At 42.2% G+C, this 22277-nt stretch overlaps 3 protein-coding genes across 7 annotated transcripts in view; 1 reads left to right on the top strand and 2 right to left on the bottom strand.

Moving 5' to 3' along the window:
• LOC108093904 (homeobox protein 13) overlaps window positions 1–22277 on the bottom strand; it is a 58165-nt gene that overhangs the window by 19768 nt on the left and 16120 nt on the right. For 3 of the 4 annotated variants that reach the window (XM_017194263.2, XM_017194266.2, XM_017194265.2), the window contains one exon: window positions 2249–2372. In XM_017194263.2, coding sequence (XP_017049752.1) covers window positions 2249–2372 — 124 coding nt within the window. Of the gene's footprint in view, window positions 1–2248; window positions 2373–4455; window positions 5060–22277 lie in introns of those variants that run through there. The other variant, XM_017194267.2, reaches the window with a different exon arrangement.
• LOC108093601 (glutamate receptor 3.3) lies at window positions 5766–7451 on the top strand. The gene has a single exon (XM_017193727.1). The coding sequence runs from the start codon at window positions 5766–5768 to the stop codon at window positions 7449–7451; it is 1686 nt and encodes a 561-aa protein (XP_017049216.1).
• Window positions 16302–17054, bottom strand: LOC108093906. 2 transcript variants are annotated; one of them, XM_017194269.2, is made up of 3 exons: window positions 16748–17051; window positions 16593–16695; window positions 16302–16542 (listed from the first exon to the last, which is right to left on the bottom strand). In XM_017194269.2, the coding sequence occupies exons 1-3, from the start codon at window positions 16994–16996 to the stop codon at window positions 16409–16411; spliced, it is 486 nt and encodes a 161-aa protein (XP_017049758.1). In that variant the 5' UTR covers window positions 16997–17051; the 3' UTR covers window positions 16302–16408. The 2 variants fall into 2 exon arrangements, with proteins under 2 accessions (XP_017049758.1, XP_017049759.1); XM_017194270.1 differs by having other exon boundaries at window positions 16452–16542; window positions 16593–16616; window positions 16748–17054.

The following is a 22277-nucleotide window of genomic DNA, read 5'->3' on the forward strand; positions in this document are numbered from 1 at the left end:
CAATTATATAAGGTAGTCCCGTCGGCTTTTCTTTCCCCCTATCGACACTACAATTAGAGCGAGAGAGAGAGTGTTTTCCTATGGGTTCGGGTCGATAGGGGGAAAAAACCCGAACGATTTTGCAGCCGACGGGACTACCTTATATAATTGTACCATGCATGCACCATCTAAGGGCTAAGCAAAAAGCTCTTTTGTCGTTTCACTCGCACTTACTACGCAGACTCCTCTCACTCGCACTTGTGGTGAGTAATGAATAAGGGAGTGCTTTTTGCCGACGAGACTACCTTGTATAATTGTACCATGGACGAGACTACCTTGTATAATTGTACCATGGTTGTATCAAGGATACGATTACAAACGCTTAGAGGTATGCCACTTTGCAATCGGACTAGAATTGGAAAAATTTACACGCATCCCGTGGTAAGGGTAAGGGTTAGGTGTTGATTGGGCAACGCCCTAAACATACTATATAGCCCGATCCGATAGATGTCCGACAAGAGGGGAGCCAGAACTGATTGCGTTCTTAAATTTATGGCCGCACATGATGAGCTATAAAATGTTTTATGGTCCCCGGTTGCAGTTGCGGTCCTAGGAAAACTACGAGGGGCCTTCCAGCCACGCAGCCCAATCCACAATCCACAAGCCACCTCAACAATTTTCGCCTTCTGTTGGTCTGAAATAAAATCGTGTGATTTATTGACGTGTGGCCCGCTTCTGTTTTGGAAAATGGGAAAATGTTGTGGTTTCCCGTGTGTGTGTTTTTGTTTTCCTTTTCTCTTTATTTTTTTTGGGGTGGTGAAAGTGCCACCTCCCTTTCGATTCGCTTCCCCCAAATTGATTGAGATGTCAGGATTCATTAGCAGCCATCCCCTGTTTTATTTCACCGCTGTTTTTCCGGCTAACCGGGGGTTCGGCTGACCGCCGTAAATCTGCTGGGGAAATTCCCGGCCAAACAAGTGGGACAAACCCGAGGGCCGAGCAGCAGCTTAGTTTTGGTTAGGATCAGGGATTATCCCCGACTACCTGAGCTTAGCCATGCAAATGAATGAAGTTTTCAGGGTCGTCGGCTGCCAAGAGGGCGTGCAAATTGACAAAGGAACTTTTCGCACATTAGGCCTTAAGTGGTCGAGACCCTGTCCCGAACCAGCTGGAAATTTTCACGCGCACTCGCAGCAAACAAAAATAGTTTTGCACCTGTTGTTGCTGCATTTTCCAGCAGTTTGCCCGCTTCTTTTGAACACCTCCATTGTCCTTTCCTTTCCTATTATCCTGTTGTGCGAGGATGCGTAGCTCGTGCTGGTCCTTGTGTTTCTTTTTTTCGGGGTTTCGAGGCAACAGCTGCAGCGGCTCTAATTGGCCATGGCAAGAGCCGAAAAAAGGTTGCGTTGCGTCCAGTGAAAGTTGACCCAAAGCGTAGCAAATTTTTACGATTTTCTTCTTGCTCTTCAGCCATGCTTTGTTTTGCTGCCAGTTTTTGCAATAAATTACGCGTTTTACGGGCGGCCCAAATAAGTGTTGCATACGGAAACGTATTTCTCTGGTTCAAAGTTGTAGGTCAACCTTTAAGTTGGAAATAACTTGGGAAATAGTTAAAGAAGTAGGAAATACATTACATTGAAAGCTGTTTCTTTTGAGTTCCAGTACATAAGATCTTTTCTACCAAAGTATTAAATATTCAAAAACTTCTCACAAGCCCTAATCTCTGAAATACGTTACATAAAAGAAGAAATGTCGAGGTACTTAATAGAAGCCCTAAAAGCAGCTTCATTTGCATTCCATTCTCTGTTGCGGCATCTCAAGTAGCTTTCGTCACGCGTTTGACTGACAGTCTGCAACATTATTAACAACTCGAGTAGAAAAATATTCAACAATTGTGGCACTTTCTGTTATTGTTGTTACCGACTTTTGGACAAGTCAAGTGGAATGCTCCCCCGCCCCCTTCACCCGAACCCATTGTCATGGAAATCGAAAGCAAACAAACAGCAGCTACAAACTACTGTAAATTGTCGAAATATTTTCGTTTTCGGGATGGATATATAGTATTTTTGTGAAAGGTTTGGAGGGCACAGCAGAAAAAGAAAGAGTAGAAATTGTAAATTAGATGGCAATGTGAAGGCATTTCCTGCAGACGTGTCGATAAACAAAAAACACATCCGAACAGGAGACGTGGAGTGTGGACTGTGCAGTGGGGCACTTGAGGTGTTGGGGGCACGAGGGGGTTAAGTAGTAAATTTATTGGAATACTTACGTATCTGTGAAGTGTCCGTCACTGAGACTGTTCCTTCCGCAGCTAGGTATATGGCTTTGTTGTGTGCACACTGTGACATTATTACGTAATCTTCTACTGTACATAATGCACCTGAAATCACCACCTGAAATAAATGGACAGAAAGCTTTAGTTTCTATCAAATCTAAAAAAACTTTAAATTCTTTATTAAACATATAAAGGATGGGCTTGCATTTCGTTAATAATCTATCTTTTTCGCAGTGCAGTTTAAGCGTTTTCTCTTTGTTTTCTCCACTATTTGTGGCCACCTTATCGGCGTGGTATCTGCCAACCGGGCCATCAATAATTGTATCTATCAGATACCAACGGCAGAAAGGGACCAACGGCAATGAGTACAAAATATCAAACCTAAATTGCATACCAATGTTTACACGTTGTCACGACAAATACTTTGATACCCAGGGCACAGTGCAAACAAGGCACAAAAGTATTTCACGTTGTTTGTTTGCCTGTTCCTCTATTGCCATCTTTGAGTGTCCCGCCCCCTTTACCTCCCCCCGCCCCCTTTGCGGCGCCCCTGAAGGGGCGTATGTCGGTAGCCTTTACCTTCCCCCCGAAAGCGCCTTTGTTGGGTAATTTATCATGTTTGATTAGTTGTCTCTTTGGTATTTTATTACATTCATTAATAATCGCGCCTTTGATTTAATGAATTTATTGTTTCGCCAAGCGGGCGGCGCTTGTGTTTTCCCCCTTTTCCTCTTTTCCCCCTCTTTTCCCCATTTGGGTGTTGTATGTTATTGTGTCAGGTCAGGTTGTAAATCAAATCGGACCCAGATTTAACTGCGATATCTGGAAGTCAGGTGCTTCTGGGCTTACGGTAATGTAAAGGTGGCCTTTGGCCATGTAATTTCGATAATTATTGCGCATTGCGAATTTTTTTTAGATTTATTCGCAGATTTATGATCCCCACTATCTCCTCAGGAAATTGTAAAAGTCAGAATGGCATTTTATCTTTATAGATGGTTACGATGTGTTTTCTAAAGTTTCTCTATCTCGAGTTATTTTATAGTTGGGTGTTTTTGAAGCTAGTAGTTTTAAGTTGAGTGTTGTTGAAAACAGCGTGAATAGGCGCTACAATCGTTTCTTGGATATTCCCCCGCCTCCCCTCCCACCTTCTCTCACACATGCCACACCTTATCTCCATTCATAATTTCATCAACCCAGAAAGAAACCCAAAACTTTTGTGTGGGGCCTTGCTACGCTTTATTTATTAGAACTCTGTCGATAATTACAAAATAATGCGTTTTGTTGCCCCTAGCCCCAAAAACCCGGCAACCCTTGCTTTTACCACCACTTCACTTTGCTCCGCCACCCACCTAGAGTGTCTTCAGGTACACTGAGAGAAAGTCTTGCAGTTCAAGGTTCCCATTTTGTAAGTGTGTTTAAAATAATACTTTGATATGTTTGAAATTTGAAATGGTTTGGTTCTTATGAACTTTTTTTTCGGTTGTTGATTAGTTTTTACATAATTTTTTACAGTGCATCCGTGCTTGGGAAAAGCAAGCGTGCACATTGGCTACGGGGGATCGAAACGAGGTTACACCGGGCATAAATTCGAGGCGAGGAAGTTCTCGATAGCATTACAAAGCGTGCGCCTTGATAAGATTTCGAAGCTACCAACTAGAGGGTTTTTCAGTGGGGGTTTGGCGGCTCTCAGTTGAGTATTGAGGAAGTGTTTGGCCCGGGGGTTCTTTGTAACTTGATTGAGGCTGCGGTTTTTCTCGAGAGGCCTTGATAGGTATTGTTTAATAGATTTCGAGGGTAGTGCCATTCGAGTACTTAACACGGTGGCGCTGCAAAGTAAAGAGATATCGCAGTGGCGCCAGTCACTTTAAAGATTTTAATAACGAAAAAAAAAAACCATAAAAAACCATATGATTCCTCTAGGTTTTATAGTAAAATGTAATAATTTTGATTTGGAATTAGCAGATCATTACTTGCTAATTACTATAAGCTAACCATGTTTAAGAAATAAACCCATTGCTACCACTTATGTTCAATACTCCTGGAGTTCTAGAAAAATCGATTTGGGAAACGTGATACATCCTTCCTTTTTGAAGTGTTACAAGTGCCCGCTGTCATAACTTTCGGGAACCCATTACAACCATAATCTAATAATGCCACTTCACCTTCACGCGGCCGGGCCATCGATCATTGGCAATACTCACAATAAAAAACAGCAGTCTCTCTAACTGATTCGACATTCATTCGGCGATTAATGTACATAATTTTAACCCATTTACTGCCGGCACAGAGCAGTAAACTAAAATTCAGAGGTGTCGTGGTCGCTGGTCAAGGGTGATAACGTGCTGGCTAATTGATGTGGCTGACATTGGGCACTTTCGGCGCTGTAATCCCCGTGTAATCGCCCCACTTGACCGATAGCCCCCCGGCTATATGTTGTATATTGGCAATATTCTGCGATACTTTTGCGTTCAAAGCGAAACGAAATCGAAATCGAAATCGAAACTCATTTCTGGCCAACATACACACATACACACACACACACGTGCACACTCGCGGATTCACACACACGCGATGTACTTCCGCTGCGCTTGCAATAGCAATCAAATAATATATATTTCTTATTCAAATTTTTATAGGGGGCACGTGTGTTTTTTTCTTTTTCTTTTTTTTGTAGTTGTTGTGGGGGATGTGTAAGTCGCGTAATGCTCGGGAAATTGGAAGTTGGCTAAAAAGTCGGGCGGTGCGGCAGCGAGACGTTGGACGTCTTGGCAGGGCGATTGAATTATCGAGACTAAACCCAAGCGAAACGTGCGACATTTTTTGGCTTTGTGTTTTTCTTCCTTTCCACACAAGCGGCAGCAGCAGCAGCAGTCGCAGCAGCGACGCCAGCAGCAACGGCAACAGCAGCAACATCGGGCGCAACCAGCAACATTAGTTGGCGCAGCAGCAACGGCAACAGCAAAAACAACAGCAGTTTGAAAACTTGCGCATTTGTTGTTGTTGTCCGCCTGAGAAAGTCTTCGGCTGTGTGTGTGCGAGCGCGGCCATTGCTGCTGCACTGTTCCATTTATTGCATGCGATATTCGCACAGAGAGCAGCGTGCAACACGCTCTGTTAACCGACAGCTGTTGTCGCTCGAACCTGTTGGTTGCGGTTCGAGCTGTTAAAGCAGTGGCCGCTGTTAACGGGCCGTTACGTCCAACATCGAACTCTGTTAACTGCTTGACTCTTGAATTTCAAGTTTTATAGAAATCGTAAAATTATTAGCATTTATTTAATAAAAGTTAAAGAAATGGCACTAATCTTTTATCCTAAGTGTCAATGCCTCGAAAGAAAGTTTAATTAATTAAATCACATTTAATTACATATTTTGGACGCCTTTCCAAAACTCAGTAATAATTGCCCATAATGAGTTTAGCAAACTAATTAGATGGCTAATTGAATTAACCTACCGAGCTTTCTTGGTGACTTCTTTATAAAAGAAATCGTAGTAGCTTACAAGTTTTTCAAGATGTCACTGGTCAAAATCATTCTTGTTATCATATTTCTAAGATTAGTTTGGACAACACCAGATATAATCATTAAAGAATTGACTTTGAAAATGAACATTAAAACACATATTTATTTCGGCTTTACCAAAGACGCATTTAAAGGACTAAACTTCTCTGACAATACACCAAAGTTGTTGATTTATATAAACACAAGTGAAGAGTTGAAAACTACACACGACGAACCAGTGCTTTTTATAGTGCAAATTGTCGAGGACTTCAATATCAATCAGGCAGCTTTGAAAGTGATAAAATATTTTCTCACCGATAGGCAATTCAACGAAATACTGCTCATAGATAATGGTTCACAAAGTGTAGAAAGCTATAAGAAAATTTTTAAGGCATACTGGGATGAAGGTTTTCCTCATGTGCTAATTTATAATCTGCAAAAGCAACTTTGGTCAATAAAATCATATCCCTTTTTGGAAATAGAACCCACTGATTTACTGAGCTATATAAGGAACAGAAAGAAACACAACTTAATGGGTTATCCCCTCCGTGTTTTAGTGACCAATGACCCACCGCATTGTTTTGTAGATGAAAGGGAATCCCCGAATTCATCAAATCGCTATAAGGGAAGTATTATAACCATTTTCAAAATATTTGCCGATCAGCTGAATGCCACTTTCGAAGCGGTTCCTTTCCCTGGACTTCGTCGCTATAACACCGCTGAATGTCTGCAGATGGTGAAGGATAACTTAACCGATGCCTGTGGCAGTATCTTCATAAGGACCTACAGATACGCCACCAGTCAGCCAGTTCGCCTGAATCGAGTGGCTATAATGGCGCCATTTGGCAGCCCCATCGAGAAGTTCTACTACTTCTTCAGACCCTTTGACTTGTACGTTTGGATCGCAACCGGCTTTGTAGTGGTCTATATATCCATAATGGGTTCTTTGCTCCATCGCTGGCATTTCAAGAAGTGGGATGTGGGTCAGTATCTCCTGCTGGCCATTCAAACTCTGCTGACCCGCGAGCTGAAATTGCCGCATTGCTCAAGTGGCTCCAAGCTGATTCTGCTGCTGTTGCTCTTCGCCATCGGGTTTATTCTGTCCAACTTGTACGTGGCTCTGCTCTCCATGATGCTGACCACAAAACTCTACCAGCGCCCCATCGAAAACTTGGCTGACTTGAAGTCGGCCAATGTGAATATACTTCTGCAAGCGCATAATGTCAGACCAAATTCATTTTACGGCGGTTCAAAGGAGTTGAGTGAGAGGTTCCTGCTGGTGGATGAATCCCTGCACAAGGAAAGAAGAGATTCCTTGGATCCCAGTTACGCCTATGTGGATTCAGAGGACAGGATAGACTTCTATCTCTATCAGCAGAAGTTCCTGCGAAGGCGCAGGATGAAGAAGCTATCGAGCCCAGTGGGTTACACCTGGGCCGTTCAGGTAATCAAACAGAACTGGGTGCTGGAACAGTCCTACAACGATCACATACAACGATTGTTCGAGAGTGGCTTGCAGAATAAGTTGGTGGAGGATGTCCACGAGTTGGGCGTAAGAGCCGGCTTCCTGCGCTTCCTCCCCACGCAAAGCCAAACCATCGAACCCCTGCGACTCGAGGACATCGTGATGGCAGCCATGGTTCTGGGCGGAGGACACGCCCTCGCCGGGATCTGCTTCCTGGGCGAGCTGCTCGCCTAATGGGCTCAATCTTAATCTCAATCGCCATCACAATCACGGGAATGGCAATAGTTCCGGCTGGCCGCAGAAACGGTTAACACCCACGCAATAAAGCGGAACCACCCCTAAGTGTATCACAATTTAAAGCGATTAGGGTCACAATAAAGCAACAGAACAGAACGAGGACCCGCATGCGACATCCGCTGCCAGGACACTCGCAAAAACCAATCCACTATTTTCAGCTCAAATATAAATTAAAAGATAATGCTACAATTAAAAATCACCTTTATTAATATTCCTTTCTTGTAAAATATATGCACACATACTTATTTCTTTTCAAAATGTTGTTGATATTTGCAAAATAAAAAGCGCAGTTTCAACAACAAACAATCATATATTTAATTTCGAGAAAGTTATATTAAATCTGTATATTTACTGTTTGTTCAACTCATTATAAATTTACATTGACCAAGTCTCACTCTTTTTTCCCAAGTGCACCAGAAGTGTGTCAATTGGGTGGCATTATCCCTCTTCTCGCATCGGAAGTTGCCAAAAATGCAGCAGTTGATTGAACATTGATTGACAATGGCTCCCGGACAGGATGCGGAACCCAAGAAGGGGGCGCGGTCCACTGACAATCGATTCAGGGACATGGACATCCTCGTGGATGTGGATGTGAATGTGGGTGTGGAAGTGCCACTGCTCCTTGCGATTCCTTTTGTTTGACGAGACAATGGCGATTTGTGCACCGTGAGCAGTCCGCTCCTCGCTCTTTTGTTGCCCTCCTCGCCATCCTTGTAATCCGCCGATAATGGGCCATTGTCAGCTGGGATGTTCGATGTGGACGCCTGATTTCTGATTCCTGATTCCTGACGCCTGCCGATGACGACCAATGACAGCCACTTGGCTCGCCAGTTGATTGCTGACGCACTTTGCCACAGACACGATTCCATTCGACTGGATTGGATTGGATTGGATTGGATTGGATTGGATTGGATTGGATTGGATTGGATTGCCCTACTGGGCGGCACTTTAAGCTCATTAAAGTCCGGCGAAATTAGGTATACGACACTAAGAGCGATTGTAGATTGATTGGAGGGGTGTGAAATAGCCAATAATTAGCCTGCTTAAAAGGATTACCTCGCTATAGTTCGAATAACGGTTAAAGGGGAAGGGCTACATTAAAAGAACAAAGATTTTTAAGTACTTATAATCCAACCTACGGTTAATGAAGGAAAGTACATCTGCACTTGAACAGAATCCGCAACTAGTAAACTCCATTAAAGTGGGGTCTTGTTTCTCAAATAGACTCATGTACGTTTAAAAAGAATAGGAATCTACCCAAATCAAACATGTGGTCAGCCGATGAGGATTGAATCTGCACACCCTGGGGGTTAAAACTTCTAATTCCAATAAAAGCAATGTGACATTTCAATTTCCCCATTTCAATAGTCAAGAGTCACGTTCAGTACTCAAAAGATAATTACACTTTTCAAATGTGAAATGAAAATAACAGAGACCTTAAGTGGAATTAAGTTCTGATGGTTCCAAAGGTTGCTCCTTAAATATTTCGCTGCACCGATTTCATCACACCCGTGACTCAGTTGCCATTTTAAATGGAACCTCTTCAAGGCGCCGTCGACCCGCAATAAAATCGTAAACAATTACTTTTCGCTTTTTGGCCCAGTTATCGGGGCTGTTGCCAACTGGCGAGACCTGTACAGCAGCTCCCCAGTATTACGGGTAGAAAGTCGTCTGAAGTTTCGTGAACATATTGGCCAGAGTCACGGGCCAAAAACAGATTGCTGGATTGCTATCGCTGTGACGTCACAAGGAATGTGCCACGGAGATTGCCACCGATTAGATTCGCTTACAAACAACTCGAAATATGTTAAGTTGTCAAGTGATAGCCGAGGGCTGTTCATTAGCGAAACAAAGTTCTTAGACTTGGCTGTCCTCAAGATTGCTGGGATGTGTTTTTTGCCTACTCAAAAGAGCCAATTAATCGATATTATGTGTTGTTCAGGTCGCTGGGTTCTTGAGATCAACGAGATGTTTTTACAGGGAAATTCTTTGGAAAATTAGTCGTGGGGATTTTTTTAGATTACTGTTGGACCTTCATTTTGGCAAGATAGTGGTTGGAATTTATTTATTGCCTTATCTCTCGATTGAGGGCAAAAACGTGATTTGTATTGGTTAATAGGTGATATAATATCAAATTGCTTTCCTATCTTTGCAGCTGTAATTCGTTCGTTCTTGTTGGCTATGCGAAGCAAAAAGGTTTCTAAATTAAAAATATATTATTTTTAACCCAGTAACATCCTCTTTCCAATCTTTGCTAAGCAGATTAACGATGACCCTGCTGATGCTAAAACAAATACCAAACTCAAATCAATCTTTGTTTTGGCAACTTTTTCGCAGGGCTGGCCGGCAATCAAGCGGATACCGCAAAAAGCTAATTAATTTTTTGCTCTGACCGTTTTGCCGTCAACGGCAGTCGAAAACGCTCATCAAACTAATTGGCCGGCCGACGACGTGGGTGGTCGTTTTCAGCTTTTCAGCATCTCAGCAGCTTGGCCAACTACTCGGCTTGGCTTTAATTGCATGCGCCGGTCGCCGAGAACCTGCCAAAGACAGGCATTTAAAAAGTCGCAGCTTATTGTCTGCCTAATGGCTTCCAGTGAGCCGCGCTGCCGTTTTGGCCAAAACCCATAGCCAACCCAAGGCCCGGCCAAAAGCGTTTGTATTTTCGGTATCTTCGCCGTTTGCCGTTTGGCCTTTTTGACACCGGCGTGTCAACCAGTCGCTGGTATCGTTTAATAAACTTAACAATTTAATTTGCCATTTTGGCAAACAAATTGTTTTGTTATGTCTCGTTTGGCTTCTCTGTTTTGTGAGAGAGTTTTGATTGGTTGGCCATGAGGAGGTTTACATTTTGGACTTCATAATGAATTTAAGTATGATCAAAAAGCTAACATTTAGAGGTCTTAACTAAATATTTTTTAATAGAAAACACTTATATTGAGATTGTTTTTCTGAAAGTGCAAAAGCTTTTCCCACCTCTGAAAAATCTATTAATTCTCGCAAAGAAATAAATATTTGCAGTTGATTATCGCGTTGACAGCCCCATGCGGTTGTGGAACGAGTTGGCAATTCCTCGTTGGCCCCACTTGAACTTTGCGGCCAACTGCTGACCAGCTCCCTAATCGCCCCTCTCCCTCGCACAGCTCCCTCTCTCGCTCGCACACTAAGCGCCGCTATTTGCTGTCAATCATTGGGGTTTTTTTTTCCTTTCATTTTCGAGGCAGTGGGGTGGCGGGGTATCGCCCCCAATCAATAACAATGACTGATTACGATTAAACTCCGTGTCCACGCGCTACTTGGCCATTTGGCTTTTGGCGAGCCTCCATTTGGCAAGGTTTTCACCTGCCGGCGAAAATGCCTGGGAAATGAGTCATACCACAGAGGTATCGTGTGGCCAAAAGTTATAAGGAAACGCTTGACAGTTGGCGCAGGTGAAAGTTTTATTCGGAAGGCTCAGTAAGATCGATGGGGTGAAAACCTTCAAGTGAGCCATTATTACTAGTAAATGCTAGAATAATTATTTTGTTTGACTGTAGTTTGCCATTAATCCTACTTAGAATTGCTTTGCAAATTATAACACACAATCAATTTCGATACGGAAATAAGTTATTTTTGTGGGAGGGTAATAAGTATCAACTAGAATTGAATAATGTTAATTTGGGTTTCAAGCTTCCTATAACATTTCATGCTATATAATTTGTTATGCCCCATTTCTTTGACCTCTAAAATAGAGCTAAGTCAAATAAATGGAACTTAGAGATTCCCGTTCAAATACTGCAGGTGACAGGGCGTTATTTCAGAGTACCTGGTACCTTATCAGTCGATTGGGGACGAAACTCACACCCCGTCTGGGCGGAATGACGTGCGAATCTGGCTTTCGAGCGCCACAGCTGGCGGAGATTTATGGTCCGCATAGTGGAAGCCCCAATCTTTATGGGGCCCGAATGGCAAAATCAAAATAAATCGTAAATAAATCGCGGCGAAATTCCTTGCCAAAGATTCCGTGACACCGCCTCTATCGAATCGTCTCCAGTGGCATCCGCCTTTCTACGCCGGACTTTGCTATCGAACCGTATATTAGCCGTGAGTTCGACGGGCGGACAGCTGCCTTATCGGCCGAGTTTCCTGGCTATTTTGGCCAGGCTAATGAGCTTTAATTGATTCCCTTCCAGACTGGTTTACGACCGTGCCCAGATATCTGGACAGGATCTTGCGGTTTCCGTGTTTTCGGCTTTCTGGCACGTGGCGTCCGCTCGTATCGAATTTTTCGGCCCGACCGCAAAAGCCAAAAGCATATTGAATTTTACACACACACACACATTTGTTGTTCCCAAACATGTAAACAAAAAACCGCAAAGCCAACAAAATATCCACCCCCCGTTTCCCCCCGAATGCGGAAAATGTGGCCTGCGGGCGAATCGTGTTTGACAAGTAATAAAGGTGATTAAAGCAAATCTAAACACTTGCCCCAGGCTGCCCGTTGGCCAGTGAATGAATGCGAATGCCAGTGCTCCACTGGGGGATAACATCCGAATTACGACGGGGACAGGGGTCGAATCATTTGTTAATCAAAATGCAAATGTAATCAATAGAACGGAAGTGCTTGCCCCGCGACAGACCTGTAATTTGGTTATTGTAGTAAATGTAATAACATAATGGATCACTCCCCGGTGAAAGGGGAAAATTGGGTGTTCAAACAGTGGGTGAGGTCTTCAGTTTGGGGTGCATCAATGGAGGGTATACATTTGTAATGAATAAAAGCAGAAATTAGTGGACGAAGATATTTTGAAAGCTACAAAGATCTTGGCTTTGTTTTAAATTGATTGAAGGGGTTCCCTAATAAAAAGTATTAATAATTTTACAATGGATAGAACAGCCGCATATATTTTATAATGATTTTTAATCCTTTTATATATATTTATGATTTTTTCATCTATCGATTAGCCCCACTGTTAGTTGGCTCTAAAAATCGCCCCTTTGCGTAATGAGTCTAGCCGTCGCTCTCCCTTAGCTGCGACCCTACTGCGCCCCAAGTTGCATGTCAAACGGCATGAACATGCTGCAAAAGGTCGCTCCACCTCCGAAAATTCCCCCCCACCCCACCTTCACCACCTGGTCCGCTGGCCTTTTGGCATTTCGGCTGCCATTTTCCTGCGGAAATGTGCGCCAAAATGTTTGCGTGCCTCCAACGAGTATGAGAATGTAATATGTTGGAATATTTGAAATTTAAGAAAAACAACGCGCCAAGGAGGGGTTCGTTTTTTTTCGTATTTTTTGGATATATGTATGAAGGGGGCTGGTTGGGGATGACTTGGCAAACGGCGCCGGCAAATGCGTTCATTGAACTGCCAGAGCGATGCAATAAAATCAACAAAAAACACATTTAAAAGGAAAATAAATATGTGTAGGATAACTGGCGACGAGGAAAAGTTACGACGAAGGGCAGTTGGCTGGGAAAGGGAAAAGGGAAGGGGGAAGTGGGCAAGTGGGAAATGGAAAATGGGAGTGGGACGATCTAAGACAAACAGTGAGCGGATTTATGGGGTCGCCTCGGGTCGCAAGTAAAACGGAAGCGGAAAGACGCGAAACTGGCAACTGACACACAAATGCCGGGCAGAGGGGGGTTAAGACAGGAGGGGGGTTAAGACGGGAGGGGGACTAAGATGGAAGGGGGGAACCGCAAAGGAAGCTGTCGAAGGACTGACAACCCTTGCTGATACGTCTGGCTACAGAGAAGAAAAAAATTAACTGAATAACTGAGCAAATAACAATTATTTAGATAATATATATTTCCTATTAACACATTTTTGTTTAATAAACCAATCTTGTCATTTCAATAATAATAATTGCTTACCAAACCAGTTCCCATAGCTTACTTATTCGATTATCAACAATTCAACATGTTTGATATTATTATCTATCTTCATCTTATGTATTCAAAACAAAACTTTAATGTAGGTGAATTCCTAAACCCAAAGTTTGTTTCCCAGTGCAGTTATCCTTATGAGTTTCTGTCTTGCCTTTTTTGTTGTTTTTTGTTTGGATTGGCAAACGGAAGCGAATTATGTTGCCTTATGCGGCGAAAGGGTTCAAGACACAAGCTCCGTCCGAGGAGACACCAAGCTCCTGGGGTGCAGCGCGTCCTGGGTTGAAATTGATATGCGGACGCAGATGGGGCTCCAAAAAGTCACAGATACTGTATCTCATAGCCTGTTTAATGTGCAGAAAATTTCAGATTTCGGATTTTAATGATCCATTCGGGTATCGGATTTTTCAACGCCCCTGCATTACTTACGCCTCGATGGGCGAGCAATCGCCGAGAGATCTGTAATTGGCACGGTTCGTTGCATAAGCGGTACAACGCGGCGGATTATTAATATTTGCCAACTTGCCGCTGGAAATTCAAAAGATAATCATGCTGGCAAATTATTGTGAACGGGGCCAAACATTTGTAGATTGATTTCCTAATCTGCACTCGCTTCCCGTCGTAAAACAGACTTGCTGCTCCAAAGTATTCAGTAAAACACAAATCAAATCAAAACAGGAGTGACTTCTCGCCTTGTCCAAAACGATAAGATTTATTTGAGCACACTTAGAACTCTGATATAAAATAATTGAACAGCGAAATTCCTCCTGCATTCGATCAGATACTTGCTGCTCAACGATGATTAATCAAATTCCATTGGCAAACAAATAGAGTATGCTTTATATTTAGCGAATGATCACGGGAATTCTCTGAAAACGAAATATCACTTATTTTTACGGCTAAACACGTCACTTTTAAATTCCACATTTGAGAAGCATCCATAAATTTGTTTCGTTTAAGGCCACATAATCCACAAATCAAAGTTGTCACTTTTTCGGTTTCAATGTGAAGTTAAAAGTGAGAGTGAACGATTTTCTTGTCAGCTGCCTGGAAATAAATTCCCAGCGAATATGAAAATCTCTTTCAGTCAGATAGTGAAGTAATCAACACTTAAAGACGCGGTCAAGGTGAAAAGTATTGTTCGTTTCTAAAATAAAACTAAGAGGTTATTAGAGCAATCTTTTTTTAAACCACAAATTATATTTTTAAACTTAAGGAAATCAGTCCACTTCTGGCACCCAGTTTTCCCTGCTATTTTCCAGAAATGGGTGTGTCTGGCTGAAACTGAAACTGTGGCAAATGCCACGCCCCCTTGGCAAAAGGGCAATTTGTTGCGCTTCGTTGCGCGTGGAAATTATGATTTTTGCTTTTGTGAAAATCTCATTAGGCGGTGGAAAAGGATGCCGATTTTTGTGGCCATAAATATAGGTTGCCTGCCCGCGATTTGCAACTCAACTTTGAGCGAAATTGAAAATCTCGACCGCCGTCCTGCGCTTAAACGCGTTACGTGGCATTTTAATTAAGCGCAACGTTTTATGGACACTTCTTTAATGGCACCGCATAAATTCTAGAGGAGAAGTCGGCGGCTTGGATCGGCGGTTTTAGGACCTCTTTTCAGATCCAGGGCATAAAACGCACGGCGGGCAGTCGGAAAGTGAATTTTATGCCAATCATTAAACAAAGTTGTGGGGCCGAACCGCTTTGTATCGGGAGTTTTGTCGTTGATAACTTTATCCCCAACTTTGTAGCGAAGCGGAGCGATCGTCTGCTTATCGATTGCCTGATAAATGTTTGACACAGTGTGCGAGAGCTCCACTCGAGGGTGTCATTCAACCCGACTGCAACTGTATCTGCTGTTTGTATCTGTATCTGGTAAATAGGTTTTATGGTTCTTAAAGCCATGCTCTGTGCGACTAAATGTTTGTACAAGCATAACGTATTGGTCACTGCCGTGAATCACTATTAATGTAAATGTCTAAATATATTTTGAAGGAAAAGTGTTGTTCCCTGCAATATTAGTCACACTTTTAGATGCTTCTATTATATTAGGAAATATGAACTATATAAGAAATTGTCTGTTCCCTAATGCTTTCAAAGAAATACTGAATCAGTGATTTGCTCTATCCCAAACTCAAAGTTTATGAATAAAGATGGTTATTTATATCCACTAAATTATTGGTCTTATGGAAAAATGGCTGTATGCATTCCATCGTGTAAGTTAGTAAACAAACGTCTCATAAATTTTCTAAAAATATTTTGTAACTAAGTGATTCATGTTTTAGGAATGCAAAACTGCTTCTGTAGTTTAGGTAACACTAGTGAATTGGATTATCCATTTATATACGATTTAATTTATAATGAATGCGCAGCCACAAACTGCTCGTGATCAGCGCTGATTTGGCTCATTTGTACCTTAAACGATTCGGAGCTCATTTACTCCTCGATTTTTGCATATCTCGCGAGCAGCACGAATTCCGAATTGGAAACGGAATGATTTATTTGCATATGCAACACCGAAATGCACTCACAAAATGAGCTTTTAAGTGGCCGGCCCTCGACTCTTGACTTATTTCGTTTTTTTTTTTTTTTTTTTTTTGGGCCTGCGTTGACTTTACCCTTTTGGGGGAAAAAAACCCAAAAAGTCGCCGCGAACTGTCACCAAGTGCTCCACATTTGTGTGTAAAGCTTATTAAGAAATGCTTATTCCGCTTTCCGTCCCTCTCTTTTTGGGGGAGCCTCCATCTCCCTCTCGTTTTTTATCGAGTTTAATGGATTTTTAATGAGTCTGAAGCGCGGCTTTTGACGGCATTTTCGGAAAGTGCAGTTTCATTATCGCTTAATCCTGTTTGCCTTCCAGGAAGGCGGAAGATAAATATATTCCGAATGCCAGCTGAGAGGGAGCGTTTTTAAGACCACTGAGATCGGATGTTCGATTATATTATCGAAGTTTTTATTGATTAATCCGATTGTGATTTCGATTTCTATTAAACACTATAAGCAAAATTACCAAATACAAAAAATTTCAATATTATGCAGTAGACTCGAAACTTCTTCCACTCTGGCTTTCACTTTCATCTCCGGACAGTGAATCTTCGTCATCGATTACCACAGTCAACTCGGTATAGTAGGACTTCACCACAATTAGGGAGTAGCCGAGCAACACTACAAAATAAAGTTCTTATTTCTGTTCTAGATACTAAGTGCGACCTTACAGGTTCTTGCGACCATCCAGCCATCTAGCAAAACGGTAATCAAAGTAAACAGAAAAATCATGTAGTTTATCAGCAGCCAGATTCCGATAATAATGCGATTTTTCTAAATCGTATAGACCGTGTTTACATTGCCAATGAGATCCTTTTACACTCACGTATATTGCGGCATAGATCAGCAGGAAGTGATCTATCATCAGCAACCAAAGCAGAGTCGAGAATCCGGCTATGCAGGTCTGGGTGTCCATGGTCCGGAAGAACTCGACCACGTCATCCGGATATTCATTCGCGATGACCATATTAAAACCAATGCCGCCCGTGACAAGATTAAAAATGCCGAACACAGCGCCCACTGTCATCGTGCCGTATTTTAGGGGCACGCAACACAAAAATTTTCGCAAGTGCATGTTTTTTCCAAAATTATTTATAATAAAATATAACGCAAAGAGCTTGTGATTCAAGAAATGTATCAAAAATTGTTGCCTACTTTCCGGTGCATTTTTAGGTGATTTTAAACATTAAAGAAATTATTACGAAAATCCCTTGCAGCACCAACTAAAATTGTTTTAAGAGCTTAGCTTGCTCAATATACGTTATAAATAGGATTCGTGGAAATTGGAGTCCAAAAGTCAATTCGATACTGAATCACCTGTCTGTCGGAAAGTGGCGAGCTTACTGAAATTACAGTTAGTGGTAGCCCGTAATCCTACACACTCGTCTCTAGTATTTGGCCATCGGACAGTTCCGAGAAATCTAGGTTTGTAGACAGCAATTAGATAGACAAAGACAATGCCAAACAAATCAAGTCAAATACAATTACAAATACAAGTACAATAAACGGCCTGGCATTTTATCAGCTCCGAATCAGACGTAACATCAGTCCCAGAGTTCTCGAGTGTCGGGCCCTCAGATCGCCAGGTTTCGGTTTACAACGCAAAAGCGAAAAGAATGTAAAAAGGGTTTGCTGCCCCCACATTCCTTTGATCAAACGAGTGACGCGGAAGCGACGCAGATAGCTGATAACAGATAGCAGTTGGCATTCCAAGACCTCGCCTACGTTAGTCATGGCTAAAATATTTGGCCAAAACCAGCCAGCCCCTTGCATAATGGGGCGCAGAGTCAAGACCCCGAGTTAAGGTCGTTCGCCCGGATCGATCGGATCGATAAGCGAATTTGGTACTGCAAAATGTGCGATCGAGTGGGGGAGTCGAGTACTGGTACTTCACTCCAATTATCAGCTAGGAATTTTAATTGGCCTTCATTGGCTTCAGATCATCGAGACTGCCCTGCATTAGCTAATTGTACGCGATCATCGAGACTGCATTATATTAGCTAATTCAACGCGACTGTACTTCAATAGTTACCGAATGTGACTGACCTAAGTCACACTGATTATAAAACTTTTTTTTAACCTAGGCACTGAAATAGACGGACCTCTGGATTGAGGTTAAGCAAAATAGATCGGTTTTTAATGCCACTCCAGCAAAAGTAATCTAAAATAGCATCATTTGCCATATGTAAACCGTGGTCAAGCTTGGGGATTACCAGGGTTGTTCCTTTCCCTAAAAATAATCTTCATTCATCGGGAGGAAAGTTAGAAGATACAAGGTTAAGTACAGTTGAGCCCGGTTATCGAAGAACCCGTTTGGCGTGTGGCAAGGCTTTCACGCGGTGCTCGGTATCGTTTTATCGATATCGCAAAAAATGTTACTTCAGTGGTTAATCCAAAATACAACAAGGTATTTGACAACCGTACTAATTGATTTGATTCTCGTGCCAGCGGGTTGCGGCAACAATATGTTGGGAAACCATGGCCGATAACCGAAGTCATGATACCCTGTAAAAAGTAAAGTTTTTGGTAATTTAAAGCCTAAAAAGCTATTTTTAAGAAACTTATTCTTTTAGCTTTTAATTAAAAACGGGTTTTTAAGTAATAATTTAAGTATTCTCTGGACATTTATCTATTCATTGATTTTAAGTACTATATTTCTTTATTTTCAGTTTATTTGACAATTAGTTTTACCCAAAAATCGGTGGAAAATTTTCGGTGCATTCTAAATACTTGGAATTCCTTTGGTATAAATATTTACATTCTAGACCCGAATTAAGACCTCATTACCTTCAAGCTTAAAACTAAAGCCTGTCGGAAAGCAATGTAAATTCCCTATTGCTAAGATTTGTTTTTGCGCAATGGAATGTCAGACATTGCTAACACCTAGAACCAAGAAGAAGTCTGGGAAGTTGGATGAAAATTTCCCCTTGGAAACTAGAGGTGTGCATAATTTCGGTGTGGAAAAACCAAGGGAGTCAGCAGTTCCACGGGCGAATTCCAGTCTTTTGTATCTGTTGATAGACAAATACAGCGCTTCGCAATGTGGAATATTCCGAGAGCCTTTTGGGTTCTTTAGCCGCCAGTTGCCTCACTGATAAGACAAAATGCGTTTTGCAATAGCGGAACACGGCTTTATAAGCCCCCATGAGCAGACCTATTTTCTGTTTGCCTTCGAGGAACGGAAGGGGGAGGGGGAGGGTTCTCGGAGGTCTTCGCCTTGCATGTTACAGGAAATAAACAACAGCCCGTAATTATGCAGCCCAAATAGTCGTGTTTATAGCAGATTTCCAGCCCAGACGCTCAGCCAAAACATCCGAATCATGGTAAACCGTATCGCATGGATACGAAGAGTATGGCACATGGCATATGGCACATGGCAGAAATCATCATCATAAACAGCTCGTCGGCTGTCTTTGGCTGGTTTTGTTGTCAGCACAATCACAATTACAATCACAAAAAGACCGCCTGGCGCTCTACTATATACTGGTAAAATCGGTGGGGGCGGGGATACACTGAGCGGAAGTTTGGCTAGCGATAAAAGCCAGCCAGAAAGGGAGAGTTCTCTGTGCATAACCCAAAAAGAAAGCTGCGGTTCCTGCGGGGCTTTTGTGGCTTCGGAGGCAGTAAAATAGGCGGAGTGGGGGATCCCCAAGTGGGTCGCTTGCAGTTGACACAAGCTATTGCAATGACAGGTGGGAGTGCTTGGGGAGACTTTAAAAACAACTGGGGAAAGTGATCGTGGGGAGTCTGAAGTTGTAATAGTGTAATTGCAGGAATTACTGCTGTAAAACACATGAATTGCTTATAGGGAAAAACATCTAATAACAATTTACGAGTGGGATTCACATTTTTTTGCTAAGGAATTTTAATAAATTAAAAAATGTATTTCCAAGACACTTTATAAATATTGTACTCAACTTCATATTTAAGTAGCTTTGGTAATGTTGAACAAGATAAGCACCTGTTAAAATTTCGAAACATATTCGTAGAAATTCCATTCATTTTATTACGTGTGGTTTCGAAACAAAATTCCTTTTGCAAATTTATCAACGATAATTTCCAATGGCCCCTTTATTGAACAGAAGCCATTGTGTGTTTCCGTTTCGCGATAATTCTGCCCCATAAAAAGTGTCCCCGAAACAAAGCTTCCGAACTGGAATGCCGGCAAACAAAAAGCACCTGAAAACCAATCGATTATCACTTTTGATGGGCTGCCAAAAATGCGCTTATCTAAGTGCGCAAATAGCACTTTGGCTAACGCCAAACCAAGCCCACCGGCACCCCCGGAATTTCGCTCAGTGCACTGTCAGTCATCCAGTGAACACTTTATCGATACGGCGAGGGCGCCAAAAGGCGGAGAAATGCGTGTCAGATGGGACAGTCCAAAAGGAGCTCCCTATCTGCCGTTATAACAAATAACGAATAACGAATAACAAATAACAATAATATGAAAAATAATTGTGTCTTTCTGTTTGCTCTGCATGTCAGCCCGAAGCGCCGGCCAGGTGAGAAAGGTGCTCCTCCAGCTCCGGAGGGCCAGTGCTCAGCCTTCCCATTTAGATACAGATACCGCGGCAGTGCGCCGATTGGGCTGTCAGTATCTTTATATTAATCAATAAGAGCAGCCCGATAAGATTGCCGAGCCGCGTCTGCTGCTGCTGCTATCTGGTGGGGCAAAGTGGGTGGTGGGTGGTGGGTGCCTAGTAAGGGGGAGAACTGGGCGGTCAGTGGGTGGCTATCCTCCAAAACCAGACACTTCGGCCACTGAGTAGGAAACTTAAGATAAATAAGTTTCAGTTACTTAAATTGAAAATAATATTATTTATTCTCAGTAGAAAGCACAAATCTGTTGATCCCAGAAAGAAGAAAGGGAAATAAACTTTTTGGTAAAATGTATTAAACTTTCTTTCAGTGGACTCGATAACATTCCTTTTTGACATTCGCCCATTGATAAATGCAATGTTTGTGCAGCATTTATAAGTGTATAAATTATATTGTTTCTCCATCTTGGGGGGTTCTTCTTGTCGTGCCCCCAACTATGTATCGTGAACCACTGTGCCCCATCAATTTCGTGTGCGACAATAATATTTACATAAAAAAGCAAATACTCGCCAGACCAATTTGTTATTCAAAGTAATAACAGGCGAATGCCCCGCAAAACATCTGCGCAGTAAAAAGGCTATCGAAAGGTGCCATTTGTTTTAAGTGCTGTAAAGGCTAATTGCTCAGAAATATGGCAGCTTATATAAGGGTTAAGCATCTTGTCCCTTAGTTGTCCTAGTCTAAGTTTGTTTGTTATTTCTGGCCTTTAAGACCAAAACATCGATAAGAAGCCGAAGCACATGTCTGGCCAAGTGCGAGGGAATTAAATTTATATAAGGTGTGCGATTGGCAAATTACTGGCGGTATTTATAACATTTTAAAGATATGATAGCAAAGGATAGGCCAGAAGCGATTGGCAAAAACAACGATTTCCAGACAATCAAAGCAGTTGGGGGTGTTTATCTGTAGGATATCAATTAGTAAACTTTCAGCCAGACGACATCGATATCAACATGAATCCAGTGGAACGTTTCGTCCCAGGAAAAGTGGAAAAGTGCAGTATTTGCCCACACATTAGCAAAGTCAACAGCGGCAGATTGGAGGAATAAAAGGAGGACTCCGCCACTTCGAAAAGCGGAAATCGCGGCGTGAAAGTCGGAAAAGCATTTTACAGCAAAAGCCTTTTAAGGCTGAAGACCGAATTGATTCCACCATCGAATGTTCCAACGGGGAGCATAAATCAAAATCACTGACATTGTCAAGGGGCCTTAGCTTCGTTTGATTTCGAAGAAACAAAACTTAATTTACGACTTGGCCCCTGGATCATATCATGTTCATATCATATCAAATTATGTCCAGATAGCTAAGGCCCTTGTCCACTTTTCGTAGCCATTCGTCTGGGTCAGCATTATGTTTCTACGTTCCAAGATTGGCAGCTCTGTCTTGATTTCGGGATTTATCTCAGTTTTGGCATCAACAATAAGCAGAAGTAGAAGGCTAATTTGTAAATACCATATTTGTTTATAAACAAGTAAATAATAATGACTAAGGGAGGTAGGAATCCCCAGAGGCGAAGGTCACTCCCAACTTGTTTGTTCGATTTAAAATTCCTGATGCGTAATGACCTTAAGGTAACCCCAAGCAAATGGGTTTTCCGACATTCCCGAAACAACTATCGTTGTCTCCAAAGCTTGTGGCACTTTTATTGAAGCCCAATCCCATTTATCAATGCCATTGTGAGTGATTGCGGAAAACACGTTTCTATTCGCAATTTCCTATCGGCGAGCACGTTTTTAAAACGCGAGGCGAAACTT

The sequence above is a fragment of the Drosophila ficusphila genome, unplaced genomic scaffold (assembly GCF_018152265.1).
Source record: "Drosophila ficusphila isolate 14025-0441.05 unplaced genomic scaffold, ASM1815226v1 contig_414, whole genome shotgun sequence".
Classification (NCBI taxonomy): domain Eukaryota; kingdom Metazoa; phylum Arthropoda; class Insecta; order Diptera; family Drosophilidae; genus Drosophila; species Drosophila ficusphila.